The sequence below is a fragment of the Melozone crissalis genome, unplaced genomic scaffold (genome assembly GCF_028551555.1).
Source record: "Melozone crissalis strain CALT ecotype California unplaced genomic scaffold, PUWL_Pcris_2 ptg000019l_1, whole genome shotgun sequence".
NCBI classification, from domain to species: Eukaryota; Metazoa; Chordata; class Aves; order Passeriformes; family Passerellidae; genus Melozone; species Melozone crissalis.
Genome location: NW_026535797.1, coordinates 2,157,510 through 2,174,540, shown reverse-complemented (window position 1 = coordinate 2,174,540; position 17,031 = coordinate 2,157,510). Strand labels below are relative to the sequence as shown.

Here is a 17,031-nt window from a genome sequence, read left to right as displayed (position 1 = left end):
ATTCTCTGCTTTACACCTTGGCCTTTCACCTTTTAACTGCTATGGCATTTATTTCCACAGGGCTACAAAGAAAAGAATAAATTTATAGCAGCACAAGGTAACTCCTTCTCATTTCTCCCTCCTCTGTAGCTCAGGGCTGAGCACATTTAATGATAGATGTGGTGGAGAGGTTGTTTTGAGCTGCAGGTGGTGGTCAGGGGGAGGCTGGGTTGGGAGATGAATTTGAGGTGAGTGTGAGGTGACCAGCTGCCTCCAGGCACTTCTGTAGGTTCTGCTCTGGCAGGGGCTCATTTCTCCTCCTGACCCTCTCTGCTGGCAATAGTAGCTAAAGTAGTGAAAAGATTAAATAACATCTAAGATTTAATGTGTTAGAGACTCTTCCAGGGCCTGAAGGGGCTCCAGGAGAGCTGGAGAGGGACTGGGGACAAGGGATGGAGGGACAGGACACAGGGAATGGCTTTAAACTCACAAGGGGTGGATTTAGATGGGATATTGGGAAGGAATTGTTCCCTGTGAAGATGGGGAGAGCTGGGATGGAATTCCCAGAGCAGCTGTGGCTGCCCCTGGGTCCCTGGCAGTGCCCAAGGCCAGGCTGGACACTGGGGCTGGAGCAGCTGGGACAGTGGGAGGTGTCTCTGCCATGGCAGGGAATGGAAAGTAAATGATTAAATGATCTTTAAAGTCCTTTCCAACTCAGACCATTCTGTGATTCTATGAGTGGTATTTCAAGAGAGGAGATTCCTTCTAAAAATGTAGATTTGGGTGCATGATGATGTAAAAGAAAACAAGAGGGGTGGCTATTTAGTACATAAATACAGACATTTGGTAGATTCCAAAGCTGTGCAGGTGTAGCAGACACAGCTGTGGGTGGATGTCCAGGGTGTGGGACTGCTGTGGGATCTGCCCCGTCCTCTCCTGAGCATTTCCCTGTTCTGTCTGCAGGACCCAAGCAGGAAACAGTCAATGACTTCTGGAGGATGATCTGGGAGCAGAAATCAGCCATTATTGTCATGTTGACCAACCTGAAAGAAAGAAAAGAGGTAAGGAGCATTCACCCTGCCCTGGATGTCCCTGTGCTCCAAGAGCAGTCCTGGCTGCTCAGGCTCTGACCAGGTGCATTTCTCACCACTTCCTGCCCTGGCCCCTGTCAGCACAGCTGAGTTTCTGCTCCAAAATGCAGTTTTCATTTCTAAAATACCCATTTATGTCAGGTGATCTCAGGAGAAAATTCTGATGGCCAATTGTGCCCTGCATAGCCCAGGGCCAAAGGAAAACTCCTGTGGTTTTATCGCAGCGTAAGGCTGTGCTTGTGGATGGGATTGATTAGGAATGAGGATTAAAAACTGCTCATTTTCCTGAGTATTTGGTTTCAAAATGCACAGTTTGTCAACTAAACAAAGAGAAATGAAAGCTTCTGTGTTGTGAGGGTGCTGCTGTTCCTTCCTCCCCTGAGGATGGGCATTCCTTGTTTTCCTCCTGGATTTGATTTTCCTGCACTTTCACTGCTGCTTGATGAAGCTCAAACAGCAAAGCCAGGCCATGAGGGCCAATTCCCAGTGGGAGCAGCCAGAACTGCTAAATCTGGATATTCCTGATGGCTCCAAAGCAGAACTGCTTTGAATTTCTCAGTGTCTGCAGCTAAGGCTCCAAATCAGTGTGAAAACCTCACAGTTGGACACTCTACAACAAGGCTGCCAAACTGAAACAAAAGCTGTGGGGGCTGAGCTGGTTAAAAAACAATTCAGAGCTGTTCTCACCTTCTCGGCATCGATTTGAGAAGCAGTAGCAGGGTGCTGAAGTTGTGCCACATAAGGAGCTCTGCACACTCTCAGCTGTGCTCACCTTCCCTGGATCCAGCCAGGAGAGCATGGCAGTGAAAGCAAAGGCAGGGTGATGAAATTCCCTGGGTTTGGCTCTAAAATTCCCTGTGCTTTGCTCTAAAATTCCCTGGGTTTGGTTCTGAAATTCTCTGGGTTTGGTTCTGAAATTCCCTGGGTTTGATTCTGAAATTCCCTGGGTTTGGTTCTGAAATTCCCTGGGTTTGGCTCTGAAATTCCGTGTGTTTGGCTCTGAAATTCCCTGGGTTTGGTTGTGAAATTCTCTGGGTTTGGTTCTAAAGTTCCCTTTGCCTGGTTCTGAAATTGATTGGTTTTGGTTCTAAAATTCCTTGTGCTTGGCTCTGAAATTCCCAGTGTTTGGCTGTGAAATTCCCTGAGTTTGGCTCTGAAATTCCCTGGGTTTGGTTCTAAGATTCCCTGCGCTTGGTTCTGAAATTCCCTGGGTTTTGTTCTGAAATTCCCCATTCTTTGCTCTGAAATTCCTAGGGCTTGGTTGTGAAATTCCCAGAGTTTGGTTGTAAAATTCCCTATGTTTGCTTCTAAGAGTCCCTGTGTTAGGCTCTAAAATTCCATGTGTTTGGTTCTGAAATTCCCTGGGTTTGGCTCTGAAATTCCCCATGCTTGGCTCTGAAATTCCCTGGGTTTTGTACTAAGTTCCCCGTGTTTGTCCCTGAAATTCCATGTTTTTGTGCAGGAGAAGTGTTTCCAGTACTGGCCGGACCAGGGCTGCTGGACGTACGGCAGTGTCCGTGTGTCCGTGGAGGACTCCATGGTGCTGGTGGATTACACCGTGCGCAAGTTCTGCGTGCACTCGGTGAGGCCCCGGCTGCTGCTGGGCTGCCAGCACTCCTGGGGGATGGAGAAAACCCCAAATGCTCCTGGCAAGGAATAGAGGCTCTGTGGGAAATCTGAATTTCAGAAATTGGGCTGATTTCAGCCAGCAAACACGTAGTGATTTAGGCTAAATAACTGTGTCGTTGTTGGCTTTTGCTATTGTAAATTCACTTTAACCAGTTGTAAATCACAAGGATTTTAATATATTTATAGTCACTTCTAACTTTAAAACAACCACATTGTGATCTAGGCTAAATAACTGTGTGGTTGTTGGATTTTGCTATTGTAAATTAACTTCTACCATCTATTAATCACAAGGATTTTAATATATTTATAATCGCTTCTAGCTACTTTTAAAACACCCACATAGCGATTTAGGCTAAATAACTGTGTGGTTGTTGGTTTTGCTGTTGTAAATTAACTTTACCAATTGTTATTCACAAGGATTGTAATATATTTATAATCACTTTTAACTGCTTTTAATATAATAGTTATGATAAGGCCTCTGTGAAACTTGGATTCTCACAACATCATTTATTAATTACATTTTCATTTATGATCAGTGTAATAAATATATTATAGTTTTAACTATTACTTTAAATTATTTTATATGATTTTATTATAGTTTTAACTATATTATCATTTTAACTTTTGCAAAATATAGAATATTATACATAAATAAATGTATTATACATAAATAAATGTATGTGTATTATACATAAATAACACATGTATTATTTATGTATAATAATACATATTGTATTATATACATAATAATACATATATGTATAATACATAAATAAATGTAAATAATTATACATAAATGTTATACATTTACTTTTTACAAAAATAGCTGTAACTATCAAACAATAATATTTTTGTTTTGTAACAAACAATAAAAACAACTCAAACATGTCTGTAAAATAACTAATACTGTCTATATACTTAAATAACGTTTTTAAAAATATTGATAATTATCAAGTACTGAAACCACAAAACCAGCATGAAAAATGAGATGTCACACTGAGTGTCTGGGTGTTCCTGCAGCTCCAGGAGGGATGCAAGGCTCCAAGGCTGGTCACACAGCTCCACTTCACCAGCTGGCCGGATTTTGGGGTGCCTTTCACACCTATTGGCATGCTGAAATTCCTGAAAAAAGTCAAGACCTTGAATCCTGCCCATGCTGGACCCATTGTGGTTCACTGCAGGTATGTATGTGCTCCCCAGACCATTCTTGTGGCTTGGCCTGGAGTTATTTATATATATTTAGATTTTTTAAACATATTTTTATATATATTTTTAAGATTTTATATGTATTTTATATATATGTTTATATTTATAGCTGTATTTACTCACATATTTCTATTCAAGGGTAATAATCTGCTGAGTTCTTGCGAGCAGAGAGTAAAAACAATTTCCAAAGCTCTGTCTTTGCTGCCAGTGTGATACTCAAACAGAAGTTGTTGTTCTGCTGTTTGGGGCTTTTCTTTCTGAGGGATCTCCATTGTTGGGTATAAATCTGTTCTTTGTCAGAAAAACAGGCTGGTGATAGAAATCTGTGGCCTTTGCCACTCAGTGCTGCTCTGGGAATTCTTCCCCCACTTCTTCTCCCACAGTCAAATCGCAGTTTTTTAATGGAAATCAGCCATGAAATGCCTAAAGAGTTTGGAAGAAAGACTTGAATTCAAGAGACTTAAATGCTGCGATTTTAAAAATGTGCTTCACCCCAATCCAGAACCAATTCCCACTCACTGGTCACTCACACAGGCACATCCTGAACTGGTGAAATCTTTAATGAAACTAAAAGCAAACCCCCAAACAGTTTGAAGAGAGTAATTGTAACCTCTGTAGCAGCTGTAAGCTCACCCTGAGCAGGAAGTGGCTTTTCAGGAGCAATTATTGCAAGGTTACAGTAAAAAGAGCACAAGAGCAGAGTGAAAAGAAAAGAAGAGCAGCGTTGTCTGCCTGGTACTTGTTTTTGAGGCAAAAAAAATTTGTAAATTCCTGAATTTGTCTCTTTTTCCTTGCTATGAATATTCCCTGGAAATGCATGTTAGAGAAAAAGAGGGTGTTTGTCCTGCTGGGATTCACCTTCTCCCCCAGGTGTCATGAATTAAAAAAACATTTAGATGGGAAAAGTGGATTTGAGTTGTCTCAGTTGAGAATATTTTATAGCCCTTTGCTGTGTGTGGAGCCTCATCCTGGGCTCGAGCTTTGTTTGGCAGCAGCAGGAAAGGCTGTGCTTGGTTTCACCAGCAGAAGGAGAGCCAAAAGCAAGGAAAATACAAAATAATTTCACCAATACCTGCAGAGATTTCAATGCCAAGGGCCAGCAGGGCACACGAGGCCGGCGTGTGCCAGGGTGAGAAGGGGAGGAGGACAGAGGTGACACTGAGCTGCCGTCCCCCTCAGGATGTGACACCACTGGATTGTTGGGAAGAGGAAAGGGAAGCCATCAGCAGTGAGTAACCATCCATTTTTAGGGAGCCTGTAGGGAAATGTGCCCCAGCCACCCTGGCCAAAAGCTCTGCAGACAGGTTTGGGAAGTGAGTAAACACTGACAGAGCATTTGGAAATCACGGAGGGAAAATGAGGAGTGGCAGGACTTTCTGCTGATTCTTGTGTTTCGTAAGGTTTTAGAAATAGGTTTTTTTAGAAATAGAATTTTTTCAGTGGGTGGAGAGAGACTTTGAGGAATGGCTGAGTAGGGGATGCCACAAAGCAGGCTAAGGATGGAGACACCCAGGAGGTGAAGATGGAGACACCCAGGAGGTGAAGATGGAGACACTCAGGAGGTGAAGATGGAGACACCCTCAGGAGGTGAAGATGGAGACACTCAGGAGGTGAAGATGGAGACACCCAGGAGGTGAAGATGGAGACACCCTCAGGAGGTGAAGATGGAGACACTCAGGAGGTGAAGATGGAGACACCCTCAGGAGGTGAAGATGGAGACACCCTCAGGAGGTGAAGATGGAGACACCCAGGAGGTGAAGATGGAGACACCCAGGAGGTGAAGATGGAGACACCCTCAGGAGGTGAAGATGGAGACACCCAGGAGGTGAAGATGGAGACACCCAGGAGGTGAAGATGGAGACACTCTGAGGTGGATGCCCAGGGTGGGGAAGTCACCAACTTCAGCAGGGATGGAATCCAGAGCTGCTCTGGGAACAGGGATGTACAAAAAGGGAGGATGGCTGGAAAGGGAGTGAGGAGCTGAGCTGGGCTGAAACCTCCAGGAGTGAGCAGTGAGGGACCAGTGGGAACTGGGGAGGGGGGGTCTGTGCTCAGAGGTGCCTTCCAGGGCTGTCAGGAGGAGAACAATCTCTTGTGAGTGGGAATTAAGGCATTAGCACATGGGGGGGATTCCTTGTGGTGCCAGAGAGCCAGCAGGGATGGATGGAAGGGAGAGGGAGGGGAATCTCCATCATCCTTCCAGACCTCTGGAATACTGGAGCTCGTGGGTTTTGGTTTCCCTGCTGGTAAAGTGTGTGTGGAAATGAAATAATTGTACTATAAATACAGTAATTTTATTTTTCTGGTCTTATTGAAAGCCTGATGTAGCCTTGCTGAGAATTGCTTTGTGTTTTTGAGCCCGTGAGGGGAGGGAAGGCGTTTTTATCGTGTTCCTGGAGGTGTTTGTGGCCACTGCAGCCAAGCAAACTGCCCAGAGGTTAAAGGAGAGCTGCTGGTGACTAGTACAGGATGCCATGCCCTTTTCCTCTGGAAGGAAGAGCTGAAAGTCGCTGGAATTTTGTAATTTCTAACGGTCGTGCTCCCTCTCGTGGCTTTTAAGGATATAAAAACCAAAAAGTGTTCAGGGATGGCAGCCTTGGGAAATGTGGAGCTAAAAATTCCTAAAAGAACAGTTAAAATTTTCATCTCTTCCCTTGTCCTGAAGACCCTCAAACACCACCACAGACACGTGCTCAACAACAGGTGCAGCAAGCGGAGATAAGAATTGTTCTAATTCGATAGTTTTATAATTCTACAGTTTTCATATATAATTTTCTTTTAATATAATATATACCATAAAATAATAAATCAGCCTTCTGAAACATGGAGTCAAGATTCTCATCTCTTCCCTTGTTCCTCAAACACCGCCACACACACGTGCCCAACAGCAGGTGAAGCAAGCGGAGATGAGAATTGTTCTAATTCTATAGTTTTATAATTCTATAGTTTCAGTATATAATTTTCTTTTAATACAATATATTCCATAAAATAATCAGTCAGCCTTCTGAAACATGGAGTCAAGATTCTCATCTCTTCCCTCATCCCTCAAACACCACCACACACACGTGCCCAACAACAGGTGCAGCAAGTGGAGATAATAACTGTTCTAATTCTATAGTTTTATAATTCTATAGTTTTAGTATATAATTTTCTTTTAATACCATATATATCATAAACAATAAACCAGCCTTCTGCAACATGGAGTCAAGATTCTCATCTCTTCCCTCATCCCTCAAACACCACCACACACACGTACCCAACAAGAGGTGCAGCAAGGGGAGATGAGAATTGTTTTAATTCTTTCCTCTGAGCTTTCTCACAGTAAAATCCGGCTATAGAAGTGTCAGTGTGTGCAGGGGGTGTGTGTGACCAGGTGTTTTCCCTCCCCAGCGCGGGCGTGGGGCGCACGGGCACCTTCATCGTCATCGACGCCATCATCGACATGATGCACGCCGAGCACAGGGTGGATGTCTTTGACTTCGTCTGCAGGATCCGCAACCAGCGGCCACAGATGGTCCAGACTGATGTGAGTGCACTCCAGACACCCGGAATTCCAGATTTTCCTGGGCAGGGAGGGAAATGCTGCTGTGTCCCCGCTCCTTTGTGCTGGACAATTGGGAAATTGGGGCTTGGAGCAGCCTGGGGTTAGCGGGAGGTGTTCCTCACCATGGCAGGGGTGGGATGGATGAGGTTTAAGGTCCTTTCCAAGCCAAGTAATTCTGGGATTCTCTGCCCCTGGATCCCTGGGAGTGTCCGAGGCCAGGTTGGACATTGGGACTTGGAGCAGCCTGGGACAGTGGGAGGTGTCCCTGCCATGGCAGGGGTGGGATGGATGAATTTTAATTTCCAACCCAAATCATTCATTCTAGGATTCTCTAATTCAAAAATGCTCAGTGAAGGAAGTGGGGTGGGGCAGAAGATAAAGTGGAGAGGATCACTGTGAAACACTTGATTTTTAGGAGTCATTTCTTATGGTTTTTCCATGCACACGAGAGTGGCATGTCAGAGATTATGAGTGGAAATGTGAGCAAAACAGGAAAACTCTGGTTTAGCATAATTTATTATTATGTTAATAATTAGGAGATTGTCACCAAAGAGGGACAAGACAAGGAGCAGTGGTTTTGAACTTAGATGGGATATTGGGGAGGAATTGTTCCCTGTGGGATGGAATTCCCAGAGCAGCTGTGGCTGCCCCTGGATCCCTGGCAGTGCCCAAGGCCAGGCTGGACATTGGGGCTGGAGCACCTGGGACAGTGGGAGGTGTCCCTGCCATGGCACTGGTGGGATTTAATGTCCCTTCCAAGCCAAACCATTCTATGATTTTTAAAAAAGTCCCAGAATTCCTCATTTCCCTCCCTTCCTCTTCCTCTCTGTCCCTTCAGATGCAATATTCCTTCATTTACCAAGCCTTACTCGAGTACTACCTCTACGGTGACACAGAGCTGGATGTGTCATCCTTGGAAAAACACCTCCAGACTTCCCAAAATGCAGCCCCAAACCTGGTCAAAATAGGGCTGGAAGAGGAATTTAAAGTAAGTATGGAAATCTTTCCCATAGGATTTCCAAGATGCAAGCCCAGTGGATAGAAGTGTAACCGTAAAGGTGCATAAAAGGGAAGGAGTTGTTTTTTTTGGTGGTTTTTGTGAATGGGGCCTCGCTGAACATCCTGTTCTCTAAATTCAGATTTTAATCTCATTCCCTCATTCAGAGCTGTGTCATTCCCTGGCCTTTCCCTAAATGCCTTTTGTTTGTTTATAAAAGAGAAGTGCAGTGATTCTCTGAGTGTGGTGTAGGGTGCCAGATCAGATAAAGCTGGAAGAAGAAACTGGATTAGGTGCTCCTAATCTGCATCTCAGTGGGATTGTTAACTCTGAGGTGTCTGACAGCAGAGAATGTACAGGGCTGGAGAAAAACCTCAAAACAAACCCAAAAAATCTCATTTCTTATCAGTGGAGAAACCCCAGCTGAAGAAAACCACACTGGCTGTGTGTTATCATTGTTTTAGTTCCCTGAAGGAATAGTTAGATTTTTTATGATTTTCCTTATGGTAAAATATTTATTTTCTATATAAAGTATTAATTGACATCCGGGTGTTAACTGGAGTTCTGTCTTTGCTTTAAAGGACTAATTTAACCAGAAATTGGGAACTGGGTAAAGAAAATGATGTAAAAATAAGTTTGATGATAGAGCAACAAGTTCCAAAATCAGCAGTATTGAGGGAAGGAAGATTAGATGGGATATTGGGCAGGAATTTTTGCCTGTGAGGGTGGGCACGCCCTGGCACAGGGATCCCTGCAGGAGTCCAAGGCCAGCCTGGCACAGTGGGAGCTGTCCCTGCCATGGCACTGGATTTAAAGTCCCTTCCAACCCAAGCCATTCTGGGATTCTGTGACTGTTATTCCTTCTCAGTTTCTATAGCCAGGGCAGTGCAGTGGCTGCAGCTCCCTGTGAGTGTGGCAGGGATTTTTTACCCCACAAAGGCTCTGCAGGATGTGCTGGGCCCACTCCTGCCCTGTGCTCACCCCTGTGCTCTCTGCAGAAGCTGACCAACGTGCGCATCATGAAGGAGAACATGAGGACTGGCAACCTCCCAGCCAACATGAAGAAAGCCAGAGTCATCCAGATCATCCCCTGTAAGAGCCCAGCTCCTCCCCCCAGGGAAGTGCCAGCAATCCCTGGCAGAGCACAGCTCCCCTTACAGACTGTCATCTGTAAAAAATCCAGTGAATTGGTTGTACTGAATCACCCTAAAATCTGTTACACTCAGGGATTTGGAATTAAATAACTCAGCAATTTCACCTGTTAAACCACCCCTTTCCTGTGTGGTTCCATGCACAGTGTTCCATTTCATGTTTGCACCTGAAAATGAACATTTCACAGAAAAGATTGGGTGGGGTTTGTTCTTCCGTGGGCAGTTGGCAAAAGTAAGACTGCACTCAAAATTAAGACTAGACTTTTTTTACTGGACTCAAAATTAAGCCCAGACTTTTTTTACTGGACTCCAAACTAAGCCCAGACTTTTTTTTCCAGATGATTTTAACAGAGTGATTCTGTCCATGAAAAGAGGGCAGGAGTACACAGATTACATCAATGCTTCCTTCATAGATGTAAGTATACAACATTTTCCTGCCTTTCCTTTCCAAATCCGAGATTTTGCTGCTGACAGGTCTTTTTAAAGAGGCACAATCAGCTTGGCTTGCAAAGAACATGAGCTTTGTTTGTGGGAGTTTCTAAATGCATTTCTTATCTGGTGTTTTTAATTTCAGCTTAAATGGTTGTGCAATTTAAACCTTGTCGTTACATTTATAAACCAAACCTTTTATTCAGTCCTGACCAAACAAATCAGCTGCACAATCACAGCCAGTGATTACACTATCTGGGTCAGGTTAACAGGTGTAAATATTTGCTTTTGTGAGAAACAGAGAAGTCAGTGTTGAGCACAGGGAAAGCTGTGACAGTGTCTGGCAGCCAGGCTTTACTTGGGCAGAGCTGGATGAATTCCAGGTTTTCTTCCCAGCTTCCTGTTGGAAGCTGAGCATGGGATTGTGCCTTGTTTTTGTTGAAATGTGAGAATTAATCATGTCCTTAAGCATTGAAACCACATTAGTAACTGAGGGCTGTGGATTCCACACAGATCACACCTGCATGGGAATAAGGAGGGGCTGGATGTGGCCTCAGAGCCTTGGGGTTGGGTCACAGGTTGGACTCAAGGGTCTCAGAGCTCTTTTCCAACCTGATTCTGTGAAATTAAACTGGACCTCAAAACTTGAGGCAGAAATTCATTCTAGAGGAAAGCTGGGAGCTGCTGTGTGATGGTGTTCTCCGGGGTCTGAGGGTGAGGGAAGAGACTCGGATCTGACTCCACGTTTCAGAAGCTGATTTATTATTTTATGATATATATTACATTAAAACGATACTAAAAGAATAGAAGAAAGGATTTCATCAGAAGGCTGGCTAAAAGTAGAATAGCAAAGAATGATAACAAAGGTTTGTGGCTCGGACAGAGAGCCCGAGCCAGCTGACTGTGATTGGCCATTAATTAGAAACAACCCCATGAGACCAATCCCAGATGCACCTGTTGCATTCCACAGCAGCAGATAATCATTGTTTACATTTTGTTCCTGAGGCCTCCCAGCTTCTCAGGAGGAAAAATCCTAAGGAAAGGATTTTCCATAAAAGATGTCTGCGACCCTGCTGTTGTGATGATCTTGTGAAATGTGCTCCTGCAGCATCTCATCCCCTCAGCCATGACTGGAGAAATTCACCTGAGCATTGTGAATTTGGGGCAGATTTTAGAACCTTGGAAAAGCTCTCTCAGACCATCGAGTCCAGCCATCCCTCAGCACTGCCCCGTGTCCCCAAGTGCCACCTCCACATGGCTTTAAATCCTTCCAGGATGGGGACTCACTGATATTTTCTGTGGGGAAATTCCCACTAATACCCAACTTGCACCTTCCCTGGTGCAGCCCCTGCGGGAGAAGCCCCCGTTTAAGCTGTGATGTCCCCATGACCACTGTCCCTGTCCCTGTGTGACCCTCTCTTCCCACAGGGCTACCGGCAGAAGGATTATTTCATTGCCACCCAGGGCCCCCTCCCTCACACAGTGGAGGATTTCTGGAGGATGGTGTGGGAGTGGAAGTGCCACACCATCGTGATGCTCACCGAGGTGCAGGAGAGGGAGCAGGTACGTGGGAAATGGGAATTGGGCTTGGAGAGAGCTCTCAAAGCCTGGCACAAGGCTCACACAGTGTGCAGACCCTGAGATGGGAAATGCTGACTGAGAGATGCCATGGAATTGGACAGGAATTGAGGGAGAAATGGAAATAGAAACACGTTTCAAAAGGTGGCCTTGCAAATAAGAGTGGGTACTTCGGAGAAATGGAACCATGAAAGATGCATTGTAGTAGGAGCCACTGTCATAGCTGAGATGGAGACAACACAAAGCAACACACTCCATTTTCAGAAGGCTTTCAACTGGTTTTATTCCAGCGTGCATGCTCTTTATAAATTCTTACAAAACTCCTAAATTTACACTTTACTCATTGGTCAGGAAAGACAAACAAAAAGCTCATTGGAACAGAGTTGCAGGTTTCTCTTATTTATCTTCTTTTTTTCTTGGTTTTTATGTCAACACCCTTGGTAGGAACTTCTTTCAGAGATAAACATGGATCAGACTTCTCTCTGGCTGACAGAGGTCCCTGTAAAACCTCTTCCACAAGAAGGGTAGTTTTAGATTGGCTTTAAGGCATTTACAGCATGGTGGGGCAAAAGCTGATAGGCCAAGAAACCCTCAAAATGCATTGTAATTATGAAATAGCTTCTGATTGTGATGGTGTGAATTATAACATCTGTATTGTCTTGCCCTTCACATGAGACAGAAGATGGAATAAAAGTTTCTGAAAGGCCTCTCAGTTGCCCCATGTGTGGGTCAGAAAAGGGCCTGATCTGACTCGTGCCCCCCCTGCAGCCCCACACTGCCCCTTCCCACCTGCAAACCACGAGCATCAATACTGGAGAAATTATTTCTTTTTTGTCTAAAAATTTCAGCAATCTGATTTTTTTTCGGCTTTTCCTAAAATGAGTACTTGCTTCACTCATTGGTGTGAGGCAGTGTTGCTGCTTTTTCTGGAATTGTCAGGAAACACAAAAAAACTGCAGAATATTGTGATTTTTGAAAGCTTCTACTTTGCATCAAGGGATGCCTGACACAGGACAGGGTTTTGGGATTTGGGAACAAACTTTGGTGTAAACTTTTATCCCATTTGTGCCAGTAAAAGTTCCTGTTGCTCATTTTGAGCCTGTCCTAATTTGATTAAAGTATAAGAATAAATTCATTATTTGATTTAAATATGAGAATTAATGTCATTAATTAGTTAAAGAGTCCTGTGCTGCAGCTTGAAAATTCTGAGTTCAACAAGGGTATTGTGAAAAGCTTTTTCTTGGTGGTTTTGGGAGTTTTTTAACAACATTACCTTGCTTTCAGGAATTCCATTTATTATTCTACTCTGTTTTAAAGCAATATTTGCTATCTGGGCCTCCTGAGCCTTTTTCATCATGATGGTTTCTATTCAAAAACATTTTATCACTGCATTCTTAGTGTTTAGAACACACTCATTATGCTGGATGTCACTTCTTATGCTAGAGATTCGTGCCAATGTAGATAACTGGGAAAAATAAATGAAGGAATATTTTCAATTCTCTGGGTTCTGCAGGAGAAATGCTGCCAGTACTGGCCATCAGAGGGCTCTGTGACTCACGGAGAGATCACGGTGGAAATCAAGAGTGACAGCCTGATGGATGCCATCAGTGTGAGGGACTTCCTGGTCACATATAATCCGGTAATTCTTTACCATTCCAGTGGTTTTTGGGGTTTTTTCCCATCTGAAGGCATTTACAAATCTGGTTATGTATCTTAAATTCTGGGGTTTTTGTCTAAACTCAAATGTGGTAATCAAAAGCTGGCATTAAGAGGAAGCTTATATGAAATAATTTTGTTTAAAGTCCCTGAAAATTCTTGTCAGTGAAACAGGTGGTTGCAAAATGGGGGGTGGGTTTTGGGGTTTTTTAACTATTTTGTTGTTGCTGTTATTCCTGGATTTTTCTGCCATCTCCTACATAGGCATCAAAGAAAATTTGATTCAAGATTTTTCAGAAAATTTGGGTTTGAGTTGGAAGGGACCTTAAACTCATCGCACCACCCTGCCATGGGCAGGGACCCCTCCCACCATCCCAGGTTATTCCAAGCCCTGTCCAACCTGGCCTTGGGCACTTCCAGTGTATCCCAAGTCCTTCCCAGAGGAAACAGCTGTGCAAACCCAAGGAAAATTGGAGGGGGAAATTGTCAGTGGGTGGGGGATTTAGAAACAGAATCATGGAATATCACTGGCAATAAAATCACCAAGGTCCGTAATATGGTGCGGACCGGGCTGCAAATTCTGCAGTGCAGAATTGCTGCTGCAGATGCACCAGGCAGGAATTGTGTTTGCCCCTGGGAGTGACGAGTGGCTGAAGGCTGTTTTCCTGCTGGCAGAGCAACCAGGAGAAGCAGAGCAGGCTGGTCAGGCAGTTCCACTTCCACGGCTGGCCGGAGATCGGGATTCCTGCCGAGGGGAAGGGCATGATCGACCTCATTGCAGCGGTGCAGAAGCAGCAGCAGCAGACAGGGAACCACCCCATCACTGTGCACTGCAGGTGAGCCCCTCTGCCCCCAGCTTGGCTGCTCTGTGCCCTGGCATGCCTCTGGTGTGGGCATTTTGGAAGTTTTGAATGAGTTAGAGACGGGACCTCTGAATTGTTTTAGATTATTTGATTTATTTGTCTTATATTCTGCATAGGCAGGAAGGGTGAGTTAGGATCGCATCTTCACTGCATGGCTCAGAAGGTCACAAGACCTTTAGTTACAACACCTTTCTAAGGATTTAGTGACCAATAAAACACTGCCAACAAGGATATTTGTGGTTTTGGCCCAATCCTTAAATATTTAATCTTAGGGACCCATGCTGCAGTGTGAGCTTTCTTAGTCAATCATGTCATTGCACACAAACCCGCAGTTCTGCATTCTAAACTCCTTGTTTACCTCTGTAATTACTTTTATTTTTTCTATATCTTAAACTCTAAAACTCTAAGCTTTCCTTTACTTAGCTTAACATGTCTCTGCTTTAAACTACAGATCCGCATTCTCCCTTCCAGCACCTGGGTTTGGAAACCTTTTCCAAAGTCTCAGATCAAATCCTGTGTTTAATCCTAAACTTTGGCTTACAAGCCCAAAGTTCTGAGAATTCCCTGCACTTCAGATTCCAACATATTTTTTCCCATTTTTACCCCACTTCATGCCAAAAATTTGTGTTTTGATTGCAGTGCTGGAGCGGGGAGAACGGGAACCTTCATAGCCCTGAGCAACATCCTGGAGCGGGTCAAGGCTGAGGGGCTGCTGGACGTGTTCCAGGCTGTGAAGAGCTTGAGGCTGCAGAGGCCACACATGGTGCAAACACTGGTATGGGGTTTGCCAGGCCTTTGGAAGGGAGCTCTGAATGTAAATGTTCCTGGGAAAGGAGAATAAAAGGGGTTTTTGCAGGTTGGCATAAATGATGCATGGTGGATGCGGGTGTACAAGGCATAACCAGGGTTTTACAGGAGGTTTTAGAGCATGTCTAAAAATACAATTTGGTTAAATATTCTCTGTCTTTTAGGAACTTGAGGTAGTTAAACTAAACGTATTTTGAGTGTTGCAGGTGATAAAATATATTAAGTAAATGGCTTTCAAGCTATTTACCAGTTGTTCTTTCATACCTTAAATTGTCTGGACATAAATTGGAATCACAGAATGGTTTTGGCTGGAAGAGACTTAAAACCCATCCCGTTCCCACCCCTGCCATGGCAGGGACACCTTCCCCTGTCTCAGGCTGCTCCAAGCCCCATCCAGCCTGGCCCTGGACACTCCCAGGGATGTGGACATCTTTGGAAATGTCTCTAACTTGTTTAAAATCTTTCAAGTTTTCCTTCAAGTCATCTACAACTACTCTTTGAAGCTTTGTCCAGGTGCTTTTCCCTATTGAGTAAACATTAGAAAGTTTTTTGAGACTTTTCTTAACTTGAAAATACATAAATATATTATTTTTTATTTCCATAGCAGCTTCCATTCAGCATCTGAAACCTCTTACAAACAGTTCCCTCAAACCCTTTTTCCAGGAAGGTGTTTTCTCCATCCCACAGATAGGAGGAAAGGAGATAAAGAAATGGAATGGGATTATCCATGCTCAGGCTGAGACAGGGATGGGTGGGATATTGGGGAGGAATTCCTCCCTGGGAGGGTGGGGAGGGGCTGGGATGGAATTCCCAGAGAATCTGTGGAGTTTCCTTCCCCAGCTGCTGAAGGAAAGTGATTCTTTATCAATAATCTAAATTTGGGGTTTCCCACATCCCCCACTGGTTCTGTCGGGCAGGTATCCGGAATGAGAAGAACTGACTTGAAATTAATTCTTAGGCTCTGCAATGAGCATGATTGTCATGTTTTATATTATCTGCTAAAGAAATCCTTCCCTGGGAGGGTGCTGGGATTTGAGGTCCTTTCCAGCCCAAACCATCCTGGGATTTGCTGATTCCCTGATTATCCCTGGGCAGGGCTCAGGAGTTTCTGCTGTGAGCAGCTGGGTTTAAATGAAAAGCCAGGCCTAAGAATTGACTCAGTTTAAGAACCAAGAAGCTCAAGAAGACATTTGAAGCAAAGAGCAAGGATCAGCCTGTGTCTCACCAAAGAAATAGGAATTATTTGTTTTATTTAAAATAATCAGAAATCAGAGCCGACCAGTCCTCAATTACTGCTCCCAGTTAGGATATATTGAATTTATCACTGGGATTTGCAGAATTCAGGTTTTTTAGTGTAACCAAAAGCACATTTTGATCTCCTTTCCTTGTTTTCCAGGAACAGTATGAATTCTGCTACAGAGTGGTACAAGATTTCATCGACATCTTTTCAGATTATGCTAATTTCAAATGAGAATTCTGCCTTATTTTTTAATTTGTCTGTATAAATAGTTGTATATTATGTTAATTTATTCTATGTCACTTGGATTGTTGACTGAACTGTAAATACAACGTTGTGCTGGCTCTAAAAGTTGCATTTGCTGTATAAAGTTGTTTCTTAAATATAAATATCTTCTAAAGTAAAGTATAATGTTCCTATATTGTATAGCACTGTAAGATGGGATAGAAATCTTTATTCTAAATAACAAAAAATTAATTATTGGGATTTTTTTTTCTTTGAATTTTGCCACTCATAAATATTTATCAACAACGTTATCTCCCAATTATTGAATTTTTTTACAGGTGATTTACAATTCATCCTAAAAAAACTGATTTTGGGTGCGCATGTTTGAACATGTTTTGTTCACCAGCAAAATATGTCCACCATGAAAACAGATATTTATTTTTCCAGGCTGTTTTTAAGAGCCTCCAGGTTTTGTTGGATTTTGTCTAACACTCCATAGGAAAAAATCAGTAGAAATACAGATTTGAATTTTTGAATGAACAGAATCTTCAAAGCCCTGCTCTTTTTTTTTTTTTTTTTTCAAATATTGTTTATGTTGACTTAGGCAATAATGTGATTTTTAGAATATTTTGCTTATTT

General features: G+C 43.4%; 1 protein-coding gene across 2 annotated transcripts in view; it reads left to right on the top strand.

The window, feature by feature from the left end:
- The window catches only part of PTPRE (protein tyrosine phosphatase receptor type E), a 91,117-nt gene extending 74,424 nt beyond the window's left edge, over positions 1–16,693 (top strand). For both annotated transcript variants that reach the window (XM_054276816.1, XM_054276817.1), the window contains exons 8-20: positions 61–97; positions 943–1,040; positions 2,533–2,652; positions 3,720–3,880; positions 7,296–7,431; positions 8,288–8,437; positions 9,445–9,538; positions 9,936–10,012; positions 11,455–11,589; positions 13,118–13,243; positions 13,936–14,096; positions 14,763–14,898; positions 16,327–16,693. In XM_054276816.1, the coding sequence (XP_054132791.1) occupies positions 61–97; positions 943–1,040; positions 2,533–2,652; positions 3,720–3,880; positions 7,296–7,431; positions 8,288–8,437; positions 9,445–9,538; positions 9,936–10,012; positions 11,455–11,589; positions 13,118–13,243; positions 13,936–14,096; positions 14,763–14,898; positions 16,327–16,401 (1,506 nt within the window). In that variant the 3' untranslated portion in view covers positions 16,402–16,693. The remainder of the gene's footprint in view (positions 1–60; positions 98–942; positions 1,041–2,532; positions 2,653–3,719; positions 3,881–7,295; positions 7,432–8,287; positions 8,438–9,444; positions 9,539–9,935; positions 10,013–11,454; positions 11,590–13,117; positions 13,244–13,935; positions 14,097–14,762; positions 14,899–16,326) is intronic.
- Positions 16,694–17,031: the final 338 nt, after the last annotated feature.